We start from the raw sequence: 16,882 nt of genomic DNA, 5'->3' as shown, positions 1-16,882 counted from the left end.
CTTCATTGCGTCAGTGCTTCGGCTCTAAGGGAGCATACTCAACCATCCCAAATGGGAGGGAGTAACCAAAGTACTCTAAATAATGACCCACACAAGGAGAGTACTATCAGTATGACCCTGAAAAATGTATCAGGGTTGAGGCCTATTATCTTGTATTTTTTACAAGACAGATTTTACATTCTCTACTAAACCCAAGGAAATGGAGGCCACAGTAAGTGGCCAACTACATTCAACCTTATGACTTGAATTCTTTTATTCAAAGGGCTCAGTGGAAAAAATCCTTTTTCAGTTTTAAGACCTAGCTGGATAAACTAGCTACTGTACTCAGCTCTAAAGGGTGGAGGCCTGAGCATACTGCTTCTTACTGTACTTTCTAGAGAGAAAGGCCTGACAACGCCCATGAGATATCTGCATGGGAGGCTTTTTTGAATATGGCCTGCTACCAATGCTGCTATCTACCCTGTAACACCACTAGCATTTTTACACCTAGTGCAAAAGGTGGGCCAGTACTAGGAAAAACTAGATTTACAGGAATAAAATCTCCTGATGGGCTCTAGTTCTAGGAACCTACTCTCAGATACTGAGAGACTCAAGGCAAGAATGCTCAGCATTTTTCTAGTTACTAAGCCTAAGCCAGATATCGATGCGAATGCCCAGACACACAAATATTATATGACTGAAGTTCAGAGCTATAATCTCAAAACAAATCTCAAAGTGAGAGGAGACCTGCTGCTCTAGTATAAGGTGGCAAACAAGTTGGTCCAACGAGGGCCAAATGCTTGACTCTGTAGTCCTATGTGGAGCTTGACAGAGTGGTGGCCTCAGTAGAATAACTCCCGATAGGGAGGAAGCCATCTCACAAACAGAATGTCTGTTTGATGCTCAGATGAACGGTGGCCTCACTAGAGAATTTTCCATATAATAAAGCCAACCTGTTCACTACTACAGATTGGCACTACCCACTACATAAGCCTGCCGACTCTAACATAAGAGAAGGCTTCTGGGAAGGGTATGCATAGCCTACCTATATATGGGCCCTAATTTCACCATCCTATAAAACCCCTATCTAACACCCCCATGACACTTTGTCAGGGAAGCGTGGTCTACTGCTCAACCTTACTAAAAACTCTCGTAAAGGGAGGAGACCTACAGAGCTCAACCTGCTGCCCATAGAGCGATGGCTTGAACGACATTCACAAATGGATCTCGAAAGAGCGCACTTACTACCACACGCGAAGCCAGACCCACAGAAGGGTTCCAAATTGAAGAAATAACTCATCATGGGTCCAGCCTCAGGGCTGATGCAAGAAGCGCTTGGGGTGAGGAAGTGCAGATTTGTTCCACAGTGTTTACAGACAAAACAGTCCCTGAAGACGAAAAAGTTGTTGATGTTCTCCAGGCTCCCCTTATATACTTCCGGGTCACACTAGTAGTGATGTCATAGGCTGTCTCCAATAGGATTGCCGTGATTAGATAAGTGTTTCAGACACAGATTCACGCGGAGGCGTTCCCCATAGCGTCATCGATGCAGTGCGAGTTCCCTTCCGAAAGGCAACTTGGACTAAACCGTTCCATTCATCTGGATTAGTTTTACGATCTCTTTATGAACTTTTTTAAGTGACAAAGTGGTAGTTGCGTGGACTGTCAATGGATGAACAGAAATCTCTCAACTTTCATTTAAAATATCTTAATTTGTTTCGAAGATCAACGAAATGTCTTATAGGTTTGATCGACATGAGGGTGAGTAATTGATTAAAAAATTACTATACTATGATATAATACTTCCCTGTATTAAAGTAATGCATACAATTATACAATTATAATTTTATTTTATTTTTGTCATTGTTTACAATCCTTTTCCTGGTTTGCCTCAGTAAAAAGCCCCAATTTAATTTGCCTAGTCCTAATTTCTCTTTATTTAGCTGTTTATTGATTTGTACATGCCCTCTAATTAACGAATCACTGCATCTGTGTGCTAATGGGTCCTGATATATAAATGCCTACATTGATTCACAATAGACAGAGACTTTGGAGCTGCTTGATTTTTGTAGTGTGTTCATGAGAAATGTAAGTTTCTTTTCTATTGTTTCTTTGTTTACATTGTGTATCTTTTCCTTGTGTAATTTGAAAAAAAAATTGAACAAGATTTATCTTTATTGAAGTTTGTATTTCTGTTTTTGTCTAGAAACCACACTCTGACCTGTATTACATGCTCAATTGCTCTGTTCTACCTGCTTCAATGGGTAAATAAAGTGAACAAATGGAACTGTGTTTTAATAGACACCCCTGCTGGGATCAAGCCATTCATTCCTACTTAATTCCTAACATACCTTACAATACCCTTTAAAGGTGCAGTAAGAAATTCTGAGAAATGCTGTTGAAATACACATCCCTCCCTTCATTGTTCCACCCCAAAATGCATGAACATGCAATGTATGCTTATGTAATATAATGGAGATGACAAACAAATGACAAGGAAAAAAATTATCATACAGTAAACTAATTTTGGTAAACTATTTTGATAGCTAAATATAGTAAACAAAACACACATATCAACTTTTAGATGAACTGCCTCCAACTGATTGATATTAAATACAACTCATAGGTGCAATTAAACTTTAAATAAAGTGTTGCTGAATAATTTTTCAATCTCGTGTTATTGCTTTACTTCATCAATCAGTTTATAATATCTGAATATTTTATATTGAACTATTCTATTCATTATAAATTACTTCCTTTTAATTTTGTAGGATATTAGTAATACTAGCTATGTTTAAATGTGTTCCCAGGTACATTTTTGCCATGTCTGCTGCTTATAATGTGTTTTTAAGGGGCTTGTTTTGCTCTTTGTGAAATCTGGCAACCCGTCACCTTGAGCTTCATCAAGTTCAGAAGTGACTAGAAGGAGAGCAGCAGTATGAAAATCGAACAGCAGCTGTTAGTGTTGACTAAGTAGTATAACTGCTTCATTATTTCAGGGTTGCCAACTCTCACGCATCTGGCTTGACAGTCACGCATTCAGCCTCAATCTCACGCTCTCACGCTTAACAAAGAATTCTCACGCTAAATTAGACATTCCCCGTTGGAGAAGTCTCACTCCGAGCTAAACTGAAAAGTTGGCAACCCTGTTATTTTACCATAGCCACATTTACCAACACTGACACACACCACGCTCCCTCTCAGTGCGTGTGCACGCGCGCGTCTTTTGCATCAGTAAAATGTGATCGGTTAATTTGAGTGTCAAGTTGTAATCAATTATCGAATCAAAGGAAGATTTTAACAGCTGGTTCAGTGGCCAATTGTTTGGAGTTAGAAATATATAATTCGTGCTGCGTATTTTGTAATTTTGTATTATACATTCGCTTTAATAAGCAGGTTGTTCATTACCACGGCAACCGCTTGTGTGTCATGCTGAATGCGATTTTCGTGTTTAAAAAGTAACTATAGATAAGAGACGGAAAGATGCAGATAACTATACATTTTTTAGGCTATTTCTATACGTTACGATATTCATATATGAACTGTTGTTGTCAAGTAAACTTCATGCTTTCCCCGTTGCGAACGTGCACTCCTCTAAACTGTAGCCTACGGGTGCTGCGCTGCTAGTTGACTGCTGCGCCTTTTTTCCAGAAAATATCACGTTAACAACAACCCTTTAGAAAACGTAATTCCTTTGTGGATCCTCTTGATCTGCTTTCTCCATGTTTCTTTGACATATCTCAGTGTCTCAGTCTCGCGCACGCTGCACATGAGTTAACCACACCCACTTATTAACATGTTGCGGTATACACGGAATAAAAAAATCTGTTTTGGTTGACATTTTCTACTGCGGTAACGATATATACGGTCATACCTCCCAGCTAACATTGCAACAACAGCCTATCTTGGTTATGTGAAACATAACAAAACCAATGTTACCCATTTATGGATGGAGCAGAAACAAGGCAACCTCTGCGTCTGTTTTCAGGCCTTCCCGCTTAGGTCTCTCCAGCACTGGAAACCTGTCTAATATTAACGCAGGTCCTAAAGCTCTTGCCTGATCATAGCCCTTCTTTTTCCAGTGATATTCCTCTGACCATTTCTCTTATGTAATGTCTCTAAGGCATCTCTCTTTCTACAGTCTTTCTTCAATCTCCCTCTTCTCACTCTCCTCCCTCATCATGAGTGTATACGCCCCCTACTGCTGATTGGCTAAAAGTGTGTTTTGGTGCTCAGTCCGATCTGTACGTTTAACAGCGTTTCTCAGAAATTGCTTACTGCACCTTTAAGCATGCAGCAAGATGTAGAGCTATAAATAGTCTATTATCCCAAACAAATACATGATTTGGTATTTCCTGTACTTCACCAGAAGTCTGAAATATGTCTTTAAATGACGCTGTATCTGGATAAAGGCGGGCGTACACGGTGCGAGTTCGGACCAGGATCGGACACTCGGGAGGTCGAGAGATATTGCACACGCTGCGAGTCAGTTTAACTGATAATCGCGTCAAAGCAGCTGGTACACGGCACGACTGTCTGTCCTGCACGAATTTTATCCCGAGCCGGCAGCAATCACGTGAGCTTTCGCGCTAAACACAGAGACCGTCAATGTTGCATGCAGCAGGCAAAGCTTCAGATAGAAAAAATGACAGAAATGTGTGTGCAAATGATTTGTTGTAAAGCAGAGAACAGTAGCCATTCCTTTCAACATAAAAACTAAAGAGAGAGAGAGAGAGAGAGAGAGAGAGAGAGGGGTGTGTGTGTGTGTGTGTGTGTGTGTGTGTGTGTGTGTGTGTGTGTGTGACAGTGTATGCGCACCCTGTATGGTTGCTGCCACTGAGGTATAGCCCCACGTGGTTGTGTATGATTAGCAATAGGGGACAGCTGGTGAAAATCGGGCCGACTCCCCGAATTTTTTAAACATGTTTAAAAATGATCGGGAGGTCGGGGAGGTGCTCATAACGTGCTCGGCTCGGCTCGTGATTCCTCTCACACGCTGCGAGCCGCGACCATGCGAGCATCACCGATTCCACTCGATTACTCCCGAGTGAAAAAAATCCTCTGCGAGCTCGTAAAAACAGCAAAAATCGCACCGTGTACGCCCGCCTTAAGGTTAAAATATATGCTTCACACTTACCATTGCATCTAATATTGGAAATACTGCGAGGTACAGAAAGGCCTTCCTTGTCTTGTTTCCAACTGAATCATCCACATGGTGGAGCTTATTTATGATGTAGTAGCCCAGATCTGTGTAAGCTGGGAAAATATGAGAGTTTTCAAAACAGGTTTTGAATTGAGGAAATCTAGTAAACTATGCAAATTAGCAGCTGATTTGTCGCCAACATGAAACTTTATAGTTATAGTGGTTCTTTTGCTTAGATCTTTGAGATATTGTATCCACAAGAGACGCACCAATGAGGATGTGGAGGATGATGGCGATGACCCCCGCCACAGCCATGCAGAGGATCGCCTTGGTTCTCTCCCTCTTACTGTTGACAAACACGAGTCCCACATTTTTGAAGTCACTCATTGGTCCAGTGAAGAACTTCATAAGCGAGTATGCCAGACCATAGCTGGCCAACATTTCAACCTTGTCCTCTTTTACAGAAGCGATGCCCCTGTTCAGAGCCTGAAGAAGAGAGAGAGAGAGAGCGAGAGCGAGAGCGAGAGAGAGAGAGAGAGAGAGGACATAGTTTTATAGTACACAGTACCATTCAAAACTTTGGGGTCATAAGAATTTTGAATGTTTTTGAAAGAAGTCTCTTCTGCTCACCATGCCTGCATTTATTTAATCAAAAATACAATGGTATTGTGAAAAAATGGTGGTATTGTGAAATATAATAAAATTTTATAATACCGGTTTTCTATTTTAATATATTTTAAAATGTAATTAATTCATGTGATGAATTTTCAGCATCATTACTTCTTCAGTGTCACATGATCCTTCAGAAATCTAATATGCTGATTTGATGCTCAAGAAACATTTCTTATTATTATCAATGTTGAAATCAGTTGTGCCTCTTAAGCAAAAAGTTTTTGAGGAACATAAAATTCAGCATTTATTTGAAAACTTTATACATCATAAATGTCATTACACATAAATGTGCCATTCTTCAGTGTCACATGATCCTTTACTATGGTGATCTGGTGATCAATTATTTTTGTGTAATGCGTAACAATTAGTTCATGCGTTCATGACATCAAGGCTAGATTGTAATGGTATTATGGGCGGTTGCCCTGCACACTTAATAAACAAACTACAGCTGGTCCAAAACGCAGCAGCTCGAGTTCTTACCAGAACCAGGAAGTATGACCATATTAGCCCGGTTCTGTTAACACTGCATTGGCTCCTTATTAAACATCGTATAAATTTTAAAATATTGCTGATTACTTACAAAGCACTACATGGTTTAGCTCCCCAGTACTTGAGCGAGCTCTTAACGCATTACAGTCCTTCAGGTCTATTGCGATCTCAAAATTCCGGCCAGTTGATAATACCTAGAATATCAAAATCGACTGCTGGCGGTAGATCCTTTTCCTATATAGCACCAAAACTTTGGAACAGTCTTCCTAACATTGTCCGGGAAGCAGACACACTCTGTCAGTTGAAAGCTAGACTAAAAACACATCTCTTTGACCTAGCATACACATAACACATTATAGACTTCTATAATTCAATGTTAGGCTGCATAGATTAGGTCAGCCGGAACCGGGAACACTTCCCATAAATCCTGATGTACTTGTTACATCATAAGAAGAATGGCGTCTACGCTACCATTAGTCTCTCTGTTTATCCCGAGGTTTACCGCAGTCCACCGGATCCAGGCCGTATCCAGATCTGATGAAGGACCTGCGCCTGGACGAGACGACAACACAGTCCTGAAGTGTCAACTAGTCTCTCCCCAGTGAAGGCCTCCTTCCCTTCCCTTTACCTTTGTACAGATAAAACGATTGGAGACGGCCCAGGTATTTAAGCGTTGATTGGAGACTTTAGGGATCATCGATTGGAGATGGCCCAGGGGGATCGTCGATTGGAGACGGCCCAGGTATTTATTAAGCGTCAATTGGAGACGTTAGGGATCGTCGATTGGAGACGGCCCAGGGGGGTCGTCGATTGGAGACGGCCCAGGTATTTATTAAGCGTCGATTGGAGACGTTAGGGATCGTCGATTGGAGACGGCCCAGGGGGGTCGTCGATGGAGACGGCCCAGATATTTATTAAGCGTCGATTGGAGACGTTAGGGATCGTCGATTGGAGACGGCCCAGGTATTTATTAAGCGTCGATTGGAGACGTTAGGGATCGACGATTGGAGACGGCCCAGGGGGATCGTCGATTGGAGATGGCCCAGGTATTTATTAAGCGTCGATTGGAGACGTTAGGGATCGTCGATTGGAGACGTCCCTGGTAGACTTAGGTCAGACGTAGGGGTGCGCCAAAATATCGTTATGGCGATATCTCGCGATATTTACTCCCGCGATCGATTCTCGATGCGCTCTTGCCAAGTATCGATCTTAAAAGCCGTTAGGGCGGGCATACACGGTGCGAGTTCGGACACTCGGGAGGTCGTGAGATATTGCACACGTTGCGATTCAGTTTAACTGATAATCGCGTCAAAGCAGCTGGTACACGGCACGACTGTCCTGCATGAATTTTATCCCGAGCCGGCAGCAATCACGTGGGCTTTCGCGCTAAACACAGAGACCGTCATGATGCATGCATGCAGGCAAAGCTTCAGATAGAAAAATGACATAAATGTGTGTGCAAATGATTTGTTGAAAAGCAGAGAACAGTAGCCATTCCTTTCAGCATAAAAACTTGAGAGAGAGAGAGAGAGAGAGTGAGAGAAAAAAGTGTGTGTGTGTGTGTGTGTGACAGTGACAGTGTATGCGCGTGCTGTATGGTTGCTGCCACTGAGGTATAGCCCCATCGACGTGGTTGTGTATGATTGATTTGGCAATAGGGGACAGCTGGTGAAAATCGGGCCGACTCCCCGAATTTTTTAAACATGTTTAAAAATTATCGGGAGGTCGGGAGGTGCTCGTAACGTGCTCAGCTCGGCTTGTAATTCCTCTCACACGCTGCGAGCCGCAACCATGCGAGCATCACCGATTCCACTCGATTTCTCCCGAGTGAAAAAAATCATCTGCGAGCAAAACAAAAATAGTGTCTGTGACTGTTTTGTTGCAACTGATAAGACACAAGTTGTTTTTGTTATTGTTTCATCCAAAAAAATAAATGGAGATTCATTTTCCTAATAAAAAAAAAAAAACGTTTTATTTCTTAAAACACGATATATTGTGAGTTATTACTGATAATATATCGATTATCGCAGTATCGCCATATCGTGATATTATCGGTATCGTGAACAATGTATCGCGTATCGTATCGTATCGTGAAGTACCCAGTGATTCCCAGCCCTAGTCAGATGAGATAGGACTTAGGTTAGGTTTAGGGAAAAATCTACGACAATATATATATACCGTAAAACTTCAAATAATAGCCGAGTCCCAAATAGACGCCTGTCTCTTTTACACGCCTGGTGTGGCTAGAGGTTTGGATAAATAAAGGCCGGTCTCAAATAGAGGCCCGGTCTGTTTTTTTAGTTTCGGGTTGTATTTAATCTTCTAAAACCCGTCAGATCGTCTGTTTAAGCCAGTTCTATGGAGCAGATTGCGCACGCAAGAGAGACCTGCGCATTTGGGTGGGAGCTGTTAGCGCAAGCAAGGCAGGCAGAGTTAGCGGAGGCCGGAGAGGGAGAAGTGGAGGAGAGCGACGAGGAGGAGGAATTCGCCAATGAACTTGTAGTTGAGGATCGCGGTGATGATGACAGTGATGAATAGGGTCCTTTTGTTTCACAAGATTACAGTTGTTTTACAGGGTAGCCTTCATTCTTTCTTGTTGATGTGTTTCTGGCAACTAGTTCATAGGCTCGATGGATATTACCGGTAACTTGTATTGTTCAGCCCATGGCTGTCACATCGTTTCGTTTTTTTATGCTGCCAATAATCTAAAGGGGGTCGCACACCGTACGAGAAGCGCAGCGCCGCGTCGCATCTATGACAACTCGAGGTATCACACACCGGACGCACACTTTGTCAGTTTATGGCCAGCAATATTGTTATGTTTAAGGATATTATGGAATTAAGATCATGTCTGTACTATGTTATGATTGTACTGTACAATTAAATACAATCGTTGCTTAGTCTGTAGTCTGAATTCACTTTACCTACATACATACATACATACAATATATATATATATATATATATATATATATATATATATATATATATATATATATATATACATATATACATATATATATATATACATATATATATATATATATATATATATATATATATATGGACAGGGCCGGCGCGTCCATATAGGCGAACTAGGCAATTGCCTAGAGCGGCACTTTTGTAAGGGCGGCAAAATGTGAGCCAACCGGGAATGAACAATTCACAAAATAGGCTATATGATTTGCTGAGCTGCCGCTCCCCCGCCCCGCCCCCTGCTCTCACGAGTCATGACTGAGTGATGGGAAGTTCGGATCATTTTACTGACTGTCTCTTGTTCGATCTCGTTCATAAAAATGAACGAATCTTTATTTGAGTCATTTCGTTAATTTAAGTGGCTTTAAATGTTATACTTTTAACAGCCAAATTCCCCGATCACATCCACCTACGCAATGTTGATCATATTCTGAATTAAGAAATCATTATAATGCAGTCAAACATAATTTACAGAACATAATAATTACTTTACCTTCCGAGTCTTTCATTCATTTGTCACCTGACATACGCAATGAACATACGTTCATGAATCGAGACTTTTGAAGGAGAAAGCACACCAACAACAGAGGGGTTCGTTGTTAAAATATATTGATCCAGGGAGTATTTGCAAGGATGACACGCCATCAAGTCCACCACAGAACCAAGAGACCGCTAGCACAGCTAACGTTACTGGAATTTCTATTAAAAAAAATGTTGCACACCTGGCATCCGGGATGCCGCATCCCTCTCGAAACCTCATTCGCGCTTGAATATGTTCAACACTATAAAATCTGGTGAAATACAATAGGCCTACTCTTTTTTTTTTTTACAATATAGCCTATAGCCATTTTAATAGGATGGACAGTTGAAGGAACCCAACCTAATATATTTGCTTCCTCTTGGCCTACTAAAGTGTTCATACAACGGGAGTATTCTCTGGTTAGAGCAGAACAGCGGAGTGTGTGTGGACAGAAGTGCCTGAGCTTGTGTTTTGGATTAAGCTGCGTTGCTTTGACATTGTGGAAAATAGAATAACAGAAACAAAATGTATTAGCCTTTTTACCCGTTATTATCAATCTAAATTAATTTCGTATTTAATTTAACTTAATTTCGTTTTTATTTATTTAAATTTCGTTTTTATTTATTTAAATTTCGTTTTTTCTTTATTTAAATTTCGTTTTTCAAATTTCGTTTTCTCTTTATTTAAATTTGTTTTTTTCTTTATTTAAATTTCGTTTTTATTTATTTAAATTTCGTTTTTCTTTATTTAAATCTACCCTTTACTGTGTCAGTAATTTTTTAGTCAGACAAATATTAGACTACCTTAAAAGTAGCCTTGTTTAAGTTAACAGACCTGTGTGTGTGCGTTTAATAAATAAGCAAATAAGCCCTGTCCGCGTGAGGCGCGCCGCTTCCCGCTCGCGCTGTTCTGTTCTAAAAGTTGAACGTGTCGCGTCTAGCGTGTCCATCTATATTGCACCAAATGCGACACTGCACTCCCTTGTGAAGTCGATTGGATGAACGGTTCTCGAAATAATCAAAATGCAAACAGACAGACAGACATATAGATATTCCTGCCTTTATTAGAGAGAAGAATATGTTCAGCCCCCTTTCCCGAAGCTTCAAATATTCGATGTTCATTACTACCGATGCTTCGAAGCTCAAAAAATGGTATTCGGACCAGCCTTAGGGGCGGCACAATTGTTTTTCGCCTAGAGCGGCAGAAGTGCACGCGCCGGCCCTGTATATGGATGGATGGATGCCTGAGCAGCTTCAACATGCTGTCTTTTAGAGACGATAACATACGCAATACATAACGCACCCGAGTATAAATTTGTTCTTCACTTGCTGAAATTGAATCAGAATGGTCAAGCAACTAAGTGAAATAACTTCACCGCATGCTAAAGAGAATAAGCGCCAATCCAAATGAAAAACTTTGCTGGGTTAGTGAACATTTTTCAACAAGTGTTGGTTTTGACTGGCATTTTTTATGCACGAACTACGCATTCTGATTCTGACATTCTCAATGTTTTCAATGATTTTCTATTCTTGACTGATCATAGATGAACTGTTAAATGAGTGATCTTGAAATGAGTCCCTAGTCGTCCAATTTGACTCTCATATGCTGATGTAATTTATATTATAAACTTGAAAGGTGATTTGTTTTTTAAAAGTCGTTTGATCTTCTCAGTTGTTTAAAAGATTAAGGCAACTATCAAAGTTTGATACAAATGTTGTTTAATTTTCCAATAAAATATGATAATTTTTTACATAATATATACTCATATGGAAAACACAATTTTGTACCCCATTTATGCAGCTGTCAACAGCAGAGTAAGAACAAGACAGACAGAGGGACAATAAGAGTGCTGCTATAAATACACTCACACAATGGTTACATAAGACTAATCCTTACCCCGTCTACTCCTCGCTCTAATGCACACACACTGGTACTAGATAAGACGGTCACTGTCCTAACACTTCAGGACAAAAACCTAGGCACATGTTAACCTTCAATGTGAAACACATATATTAACAGATCTGCCAGAGACTAAAGTAACAATATTAAGACATGGGCAGAAACTATTTATCAAACCCAACTTGGTTGAGCTTTGCACCCAGATGAACTTGATGAACCGTCCTATGATTACAAATCATTCAGTGCATATCTGCTAGTATAAAAAAATATTGAATACTACATGTCCAAAACCATTTCTAACACATTTCAAATATTATCTTCGCAGTCAACCTTTCAGTTAAATCCATTATGAGTTATTACTGTATGACAAATGTAAAAGCATCTAGTTTTGGCATATGTATTCAAACAAAGATATAATCAGAGCTTCTAACATGCCCTTCCACATATTTCTGTAGTAGTTTTAATGACACTGGACAATGACAGTGTGAGCAATTTATGGACCTGACTGCAGGTTCAAAGGAGGTTATCAGAGGTAGTATGTAGTATGAAAAGGGTAAAGATTTTTGTGCACTGCTTTTGTTGCCATCTGAATTTCTTCTCTGGACCCAATACATGTAAAAGACACTAATCTTAAAAATAGGTCTTTATCCCAGATTTCTCTGAGGAAATCTACTGTTTTATTTGAAGCAGATGTATTTTGAAGTGTTTTATTTGAAGCAGATGTATTTTGAAAAAGAGAGGCTGTCATAATAGCATGTTATGTAAAAAGAGTAGCCTAGACTATTCATGCACACAGAGACCACATCCTCAAGAACTGACTTAAAACCTACTGCATTCTGGGAAATTCAATCAATAATTAAAAACACATGGTTATCCATGGCATAATTTCCAAGAATCAGCATTCTCCCCTAAAAGTGATCGGGCAAACCAAACCGTAAGTTGTAGAGAATTGAAACTTCAGAGGGCTGGTAGTAACCAACCCGTCTACAAAGTTGCCACGGCTCGCCCCAATCGGCCTGATGGTGGCGCTACAGCAATCAAAGGTATGTAATGGCTCATAACTCCTAAACCGCTCATCACAGGCTCAAGTGTCTTATATCAATGGAATCATCTTGGATTTGATAGCCACCCTGGCAATATTTCGGGTATTTTGGATTTTTTCAAAAAACCTACGTTTACAAACTAGTCCTAGGTTTTTCGCCCGATCGGACCAAAACCAGTGCAGAAAGATTCTGATTGTCAATGATTATCAAGTTTAAGTTTCGATTAATGTCCACGACGGGACGCCTAAATGTTCGAAGTGGACGTGGCCACTTTCACTACAATGAATGAAATGAGATAACAGGCATGTCCGACTTCATGCAGCGCTGTGCAGACCGATCGGTGGCTGACTTGAAGCAGCGCATGCCGGTTAGAAATTTTGTTAGACTTGAGACAGTGTCGATGCCAAGTCACTGTGACATATGACATCAAAGTACCAGGAGAGTGATTCGAGAGCAGAGCGAGGACTCAGCTAGTGCAGCTGAGCTTCTCAAGAGCGTCTGCACGAGCTCTGATGACGAACCAGCTGTTCCACGCCTGGTGTGATTCACTGCAAGACAACAATCATGTGTGTTTTGTGTTTATTCCAGCACCTTCAGTTCCACTAATGCTCACAAATCTGTAAAAGCTCTTTTCATGTAGTCGCCATGTTACATTGTGTCATGTTTATCAAAATAAAACTGATAAAAAATGTAGACCCCTAGCCTGGGTTTCCCCATGCTGCCTTGAGCGCAGCACGATTTTATTCACGCTGCTAGGCAGCCTGGATACCATGGACCAGATTTTCCCCTCAAAAAGGGAACCAATCACAGAACGGGGAGGAAGCAGCAAGACACACCGAAGCAGTTTGTTTATATCTATGGATCCAACATGGCATCAGACGCGAAGTTACCTTTCGATGCAGCCTTAGATAGTGTTCTAAGTAGTTTAGAACGCAAGTTTATTTTGTCTTCTTCCTCGTCGAATTTCTGTCGCTCTACATACGTCATCTGGTATAACTGAAACGATCGGCTATGAGCTACGTACAGGCGCATTTGATAGACATTCGTAGCGCCCAATAAACGGCTCTGGGCATTCGTAAACCACGCCTCAAATACGAGAAAATGAACATGTGGTTCCCAGACCACGTCTCAATGAGAAAGAGGTCTGACGTTAGCCAGGCTAGTAGACCCCACTACATTGGTATTTAAATAGTATGGCTTATATTGACCTTTATTCTTGTACAAACAGATGCTGTATTAATCAGTGTAAAGTATTGAATGAATAAAAATGTCTCTGAAACATCTGTATATTTGACAAATATTGTGGTTTGAGTATGCAAACAGAGCGCGAGCGTCACTACGGGAAGCAGAAGGTGTCCGACTTCACGTCTACGTTTTCAGCTCCTCCCCGCCTGCATGCAGCAACTCTCGCCGATCGGTTACATCCAGCCGCAGCCGATGTCTAATACACCTAATTTCACCAAACTCGGTACACCTATGTATGGGCTCGGTCTGTGGTCGCGTGTAAAAAGATGTGGCAACTGGCCACTTGGTGGCGCTATAAAAAAATAATAAATAAAGACACGAAAACTGCTAAAACTACGCAGCAGTCAGTCCAACTGACTTGAAAACTGGCATGTGGTGTCTTTGTCCAAGGTGCCGTGATTGTCTACAAGGACATTCGCGTATCTCAAAAAACATGGCCGCCATCGGCCAATGAAGTTCGAGCGGCTGTCAGACAAGGTTAACGGAGGCCGATTGGAAAGAAAAACGCTGAGCCCTAGAGGCCAATTCGAAATAAACTCCTCATTCTGAGCAACTTTGCCTGTAGGACCGCCTCAATCGAATCATTCATTAAATATTGGAAATTATTTCAAAAACCTACTTTCCTAGCACATGTGTAAAAAGGTATTAGCTATGTTTTATTTAGCAAGCCTGTAACCACCTAGATCATAAATGGAAAAGACCATTTACAGCCAAAACAGGCGATTTACTAAGGAAATGTTTTATGTCTGCTGCTTGCAGTTTTATATACGTTACCGGCAAAGTGTGTAATCCGGCATTCTATAGAATGCCTAGGTAATGTATAGAATTAGGTAATGTATTTTTTGCAAAAAACATCAGGAATTCTATACATTGCCTAGGCATTCTATACAATACCGGGATTTCACACTTTACCGGTAACATATATACATATATACATTATATGTAGTGATGCCAAACAAAAAGGTGTAATAATTTAGTTATCCAAAGAGACTGGTATTATTAGATTTTTTTTTTTTTACTCATTGCAAGTATATAGCTTAAAACACGTCGCTGTTAGTGTAAATAAATGCAGTTTATTAAACTAGACCAATAAAAAGTTAACATCCAAAAACACCAAAACAATGTTTTGGTTGTGTGATGATAAAAGAAACTAACAGTTCAACTTCTAAAATCTGCCTTCATCGTTTGTTTATTTGTGCCTTGAACTTGTGGTAACCTTGAGCACTACGGGTCAACTCTTGTGGTATTTGAACCTAAAACCTTTTGGATTTCGAGCTCAGGAGTTTGACCACTACGCCACACCATCCTAAATTAGATTCATGAAAAATACTAACCCACTATTATTGGACCCAACCTGACCTTCGTGCATCTTCATAAAAGTTCAACGTATTTACATTAAACCCACTTTTAAATTTTCGTATTTAACGCACCCTTACATGTGGCGAAGAAATACAATCTTTTTTCATTCATTTCTATCAGCGCCATACATAGCGTCGCGTCATTTAAAGGGGAAGCTCACGCGTCAATAAGTAACAAACGAATACAGTTAAATGTCAAAACAGCAGGGTGTACAAGTTCAAATCTATAATGTCATAATATCTCACCTGTTCTCCGAAGTCTATGGCTATATTAGTAATGGCTAGTGGCAGCAGAAAGCGAATAAGAGGCCAGTACGCAGTGCGTGATAGACAGTCCATTATGATGAATGGTGATAATAATATTTAAGCATTCGTCCTTCTCGGGCTGCATTGAAGAGTTGCTTTATGGTTTGCGTCTTCCAGGTGCCTGAATTCAACCTGAAAAAACTGGAGACACATTCCCAGCGCTTCCGATGAGAGAAGGTCATCCAAACATTGCGCATTATATCATAATGACATTCACCCGCGAATGCTGATGTAGGAGACCGATGAAATGCAGCATTTTGGTGTCTCACAGGCTGAAGGAATGTCGACTGTCCGCGCTCGCGCGTGTTATTTATTTTCGTGCAGAACACACGTGGGACGCGTCACAAAACCAAGCCCTTCTCCAGCTGTTCGCGTCAGTCTGTGGGTCGGGGGTTGCGCCAGGAATGGTGAAGATTGATTCTTTTTTTTAATTTTATTTATTTTATTTCTTTTTTATATAGGAGGCTATATTAGTATCTCTGTGTTAGAAGAATGCACTTAGAATCAAATGTCAACGGACATAAGAAACAACGGAGTTACCTTTATATTGTTTTTAATCTCTGCTGCCCTCTGCTGGATGTTATATGGAGAGACTCACTGTCCAGGGGGAGGAGTTGGATCCAGATCCAACTCCTCCCACCTTACATTAAACCTAAACCTACCCATCTCCACCCCCTGATCCCTAAACCCACCCCTAAACCTACCAATCTCCACCCCTTAGATCTCGTGTACTGCAGTGAGGTGCTGCTGAATTATTACCCCCTCCCTCGTTAAAGGTGCTACCTGGTTGCTTCCTAATAATCTCATCCCCTAATCCTAACACCACCCCCACACCTAATCAATATTTCTAGATTATTTTTAGAAAAAGTTAGAGTGGGACTTTTTTTTGAAACGGGTTAAAATCCATTTTACTATAAATAAGCATCTCAATTGCAGCATCTCCTATATTTTCTCTGTAAATCCATGATCATACATTGGGTGAAGTCAAATAAATCTATTCTACCCACTTTTCGAAGGAAAATGGGTGTTAAAAAAATGAAAAGAACCAATTTTTGTTCTACAGCCGTTCTCAGGTAAATTTGGACACATAATTTCATCTAATTTGTGCTTGGATAATATAATTGCTTACAACAGGATATTGTACACATCTTTTTTTCTTTTCTTTTTTTCTCTCAATAAATATTTTTCAAAGTGTAAAAGAATAACTTTATAAATACAGACACACTAGCGCAGTGGTTCTCAACCGGGGGGC

General features: G+C 40.5%; 1 protein-coding gene across 3 annotated transcripts in view; it reads right to left on the bottom strand.

Annotated features, from left to right (window-relative positions):
• ankha (ANKH inorganic pyrophosphate transport regulator a) overlaps nucleotides 1–15,990 on the bottom strand; it is a 32,470-nt gene extending 16,480 nt beyond the window's left edge. For 2 of the 3 annotated variants that reach the window (XM_084102764.1, XM_084102765.1), the window contains exons 1-3: nucleotides 15,571–15,975; nucleotides 5,392–5,608; nucleotides 5,117–5,235 (exon numbers count right to left, since the gene is read on the bottom strand). In XM_084102764.1, coding sequence (XP_083958890.1) covers nucleotides 5,117–5,235; nucleotides 5,392–5,608; nucleotides 15,571–15,663 — 429 coding nt within the window. In that variant the 5' untranslated portion in view covers nucleotides 15,664–15,975. Of the gene's footprint in view, nucleotides 1–5,116; nucleotides 5,236–5,391; nucleotides 5,609–15,570 lie in introns of all 3 variants that reach the window. The other variant, XM_084102763.1, reaches the window with a different exon arrangement.
• Nucleotides 15,991–16,882: the final 892 nt, after the last annotated feature.

This window comes from Abramis brama (genome assembly GCF_963993115.1).
Source record: "Abramis brama genome assembly, chromosome: 24".
NCBI classification, from domain to species: Eukaryota; Metazoa; Chordata; class Actinopteri; order Cypriniformes; family Leuciscidae; genus Abramis; species Abramis brama.
Note: the sequence above shows the minus strand (reverse complement) of the source record. Positions and strands in the feature narration are given on the sequence as shown.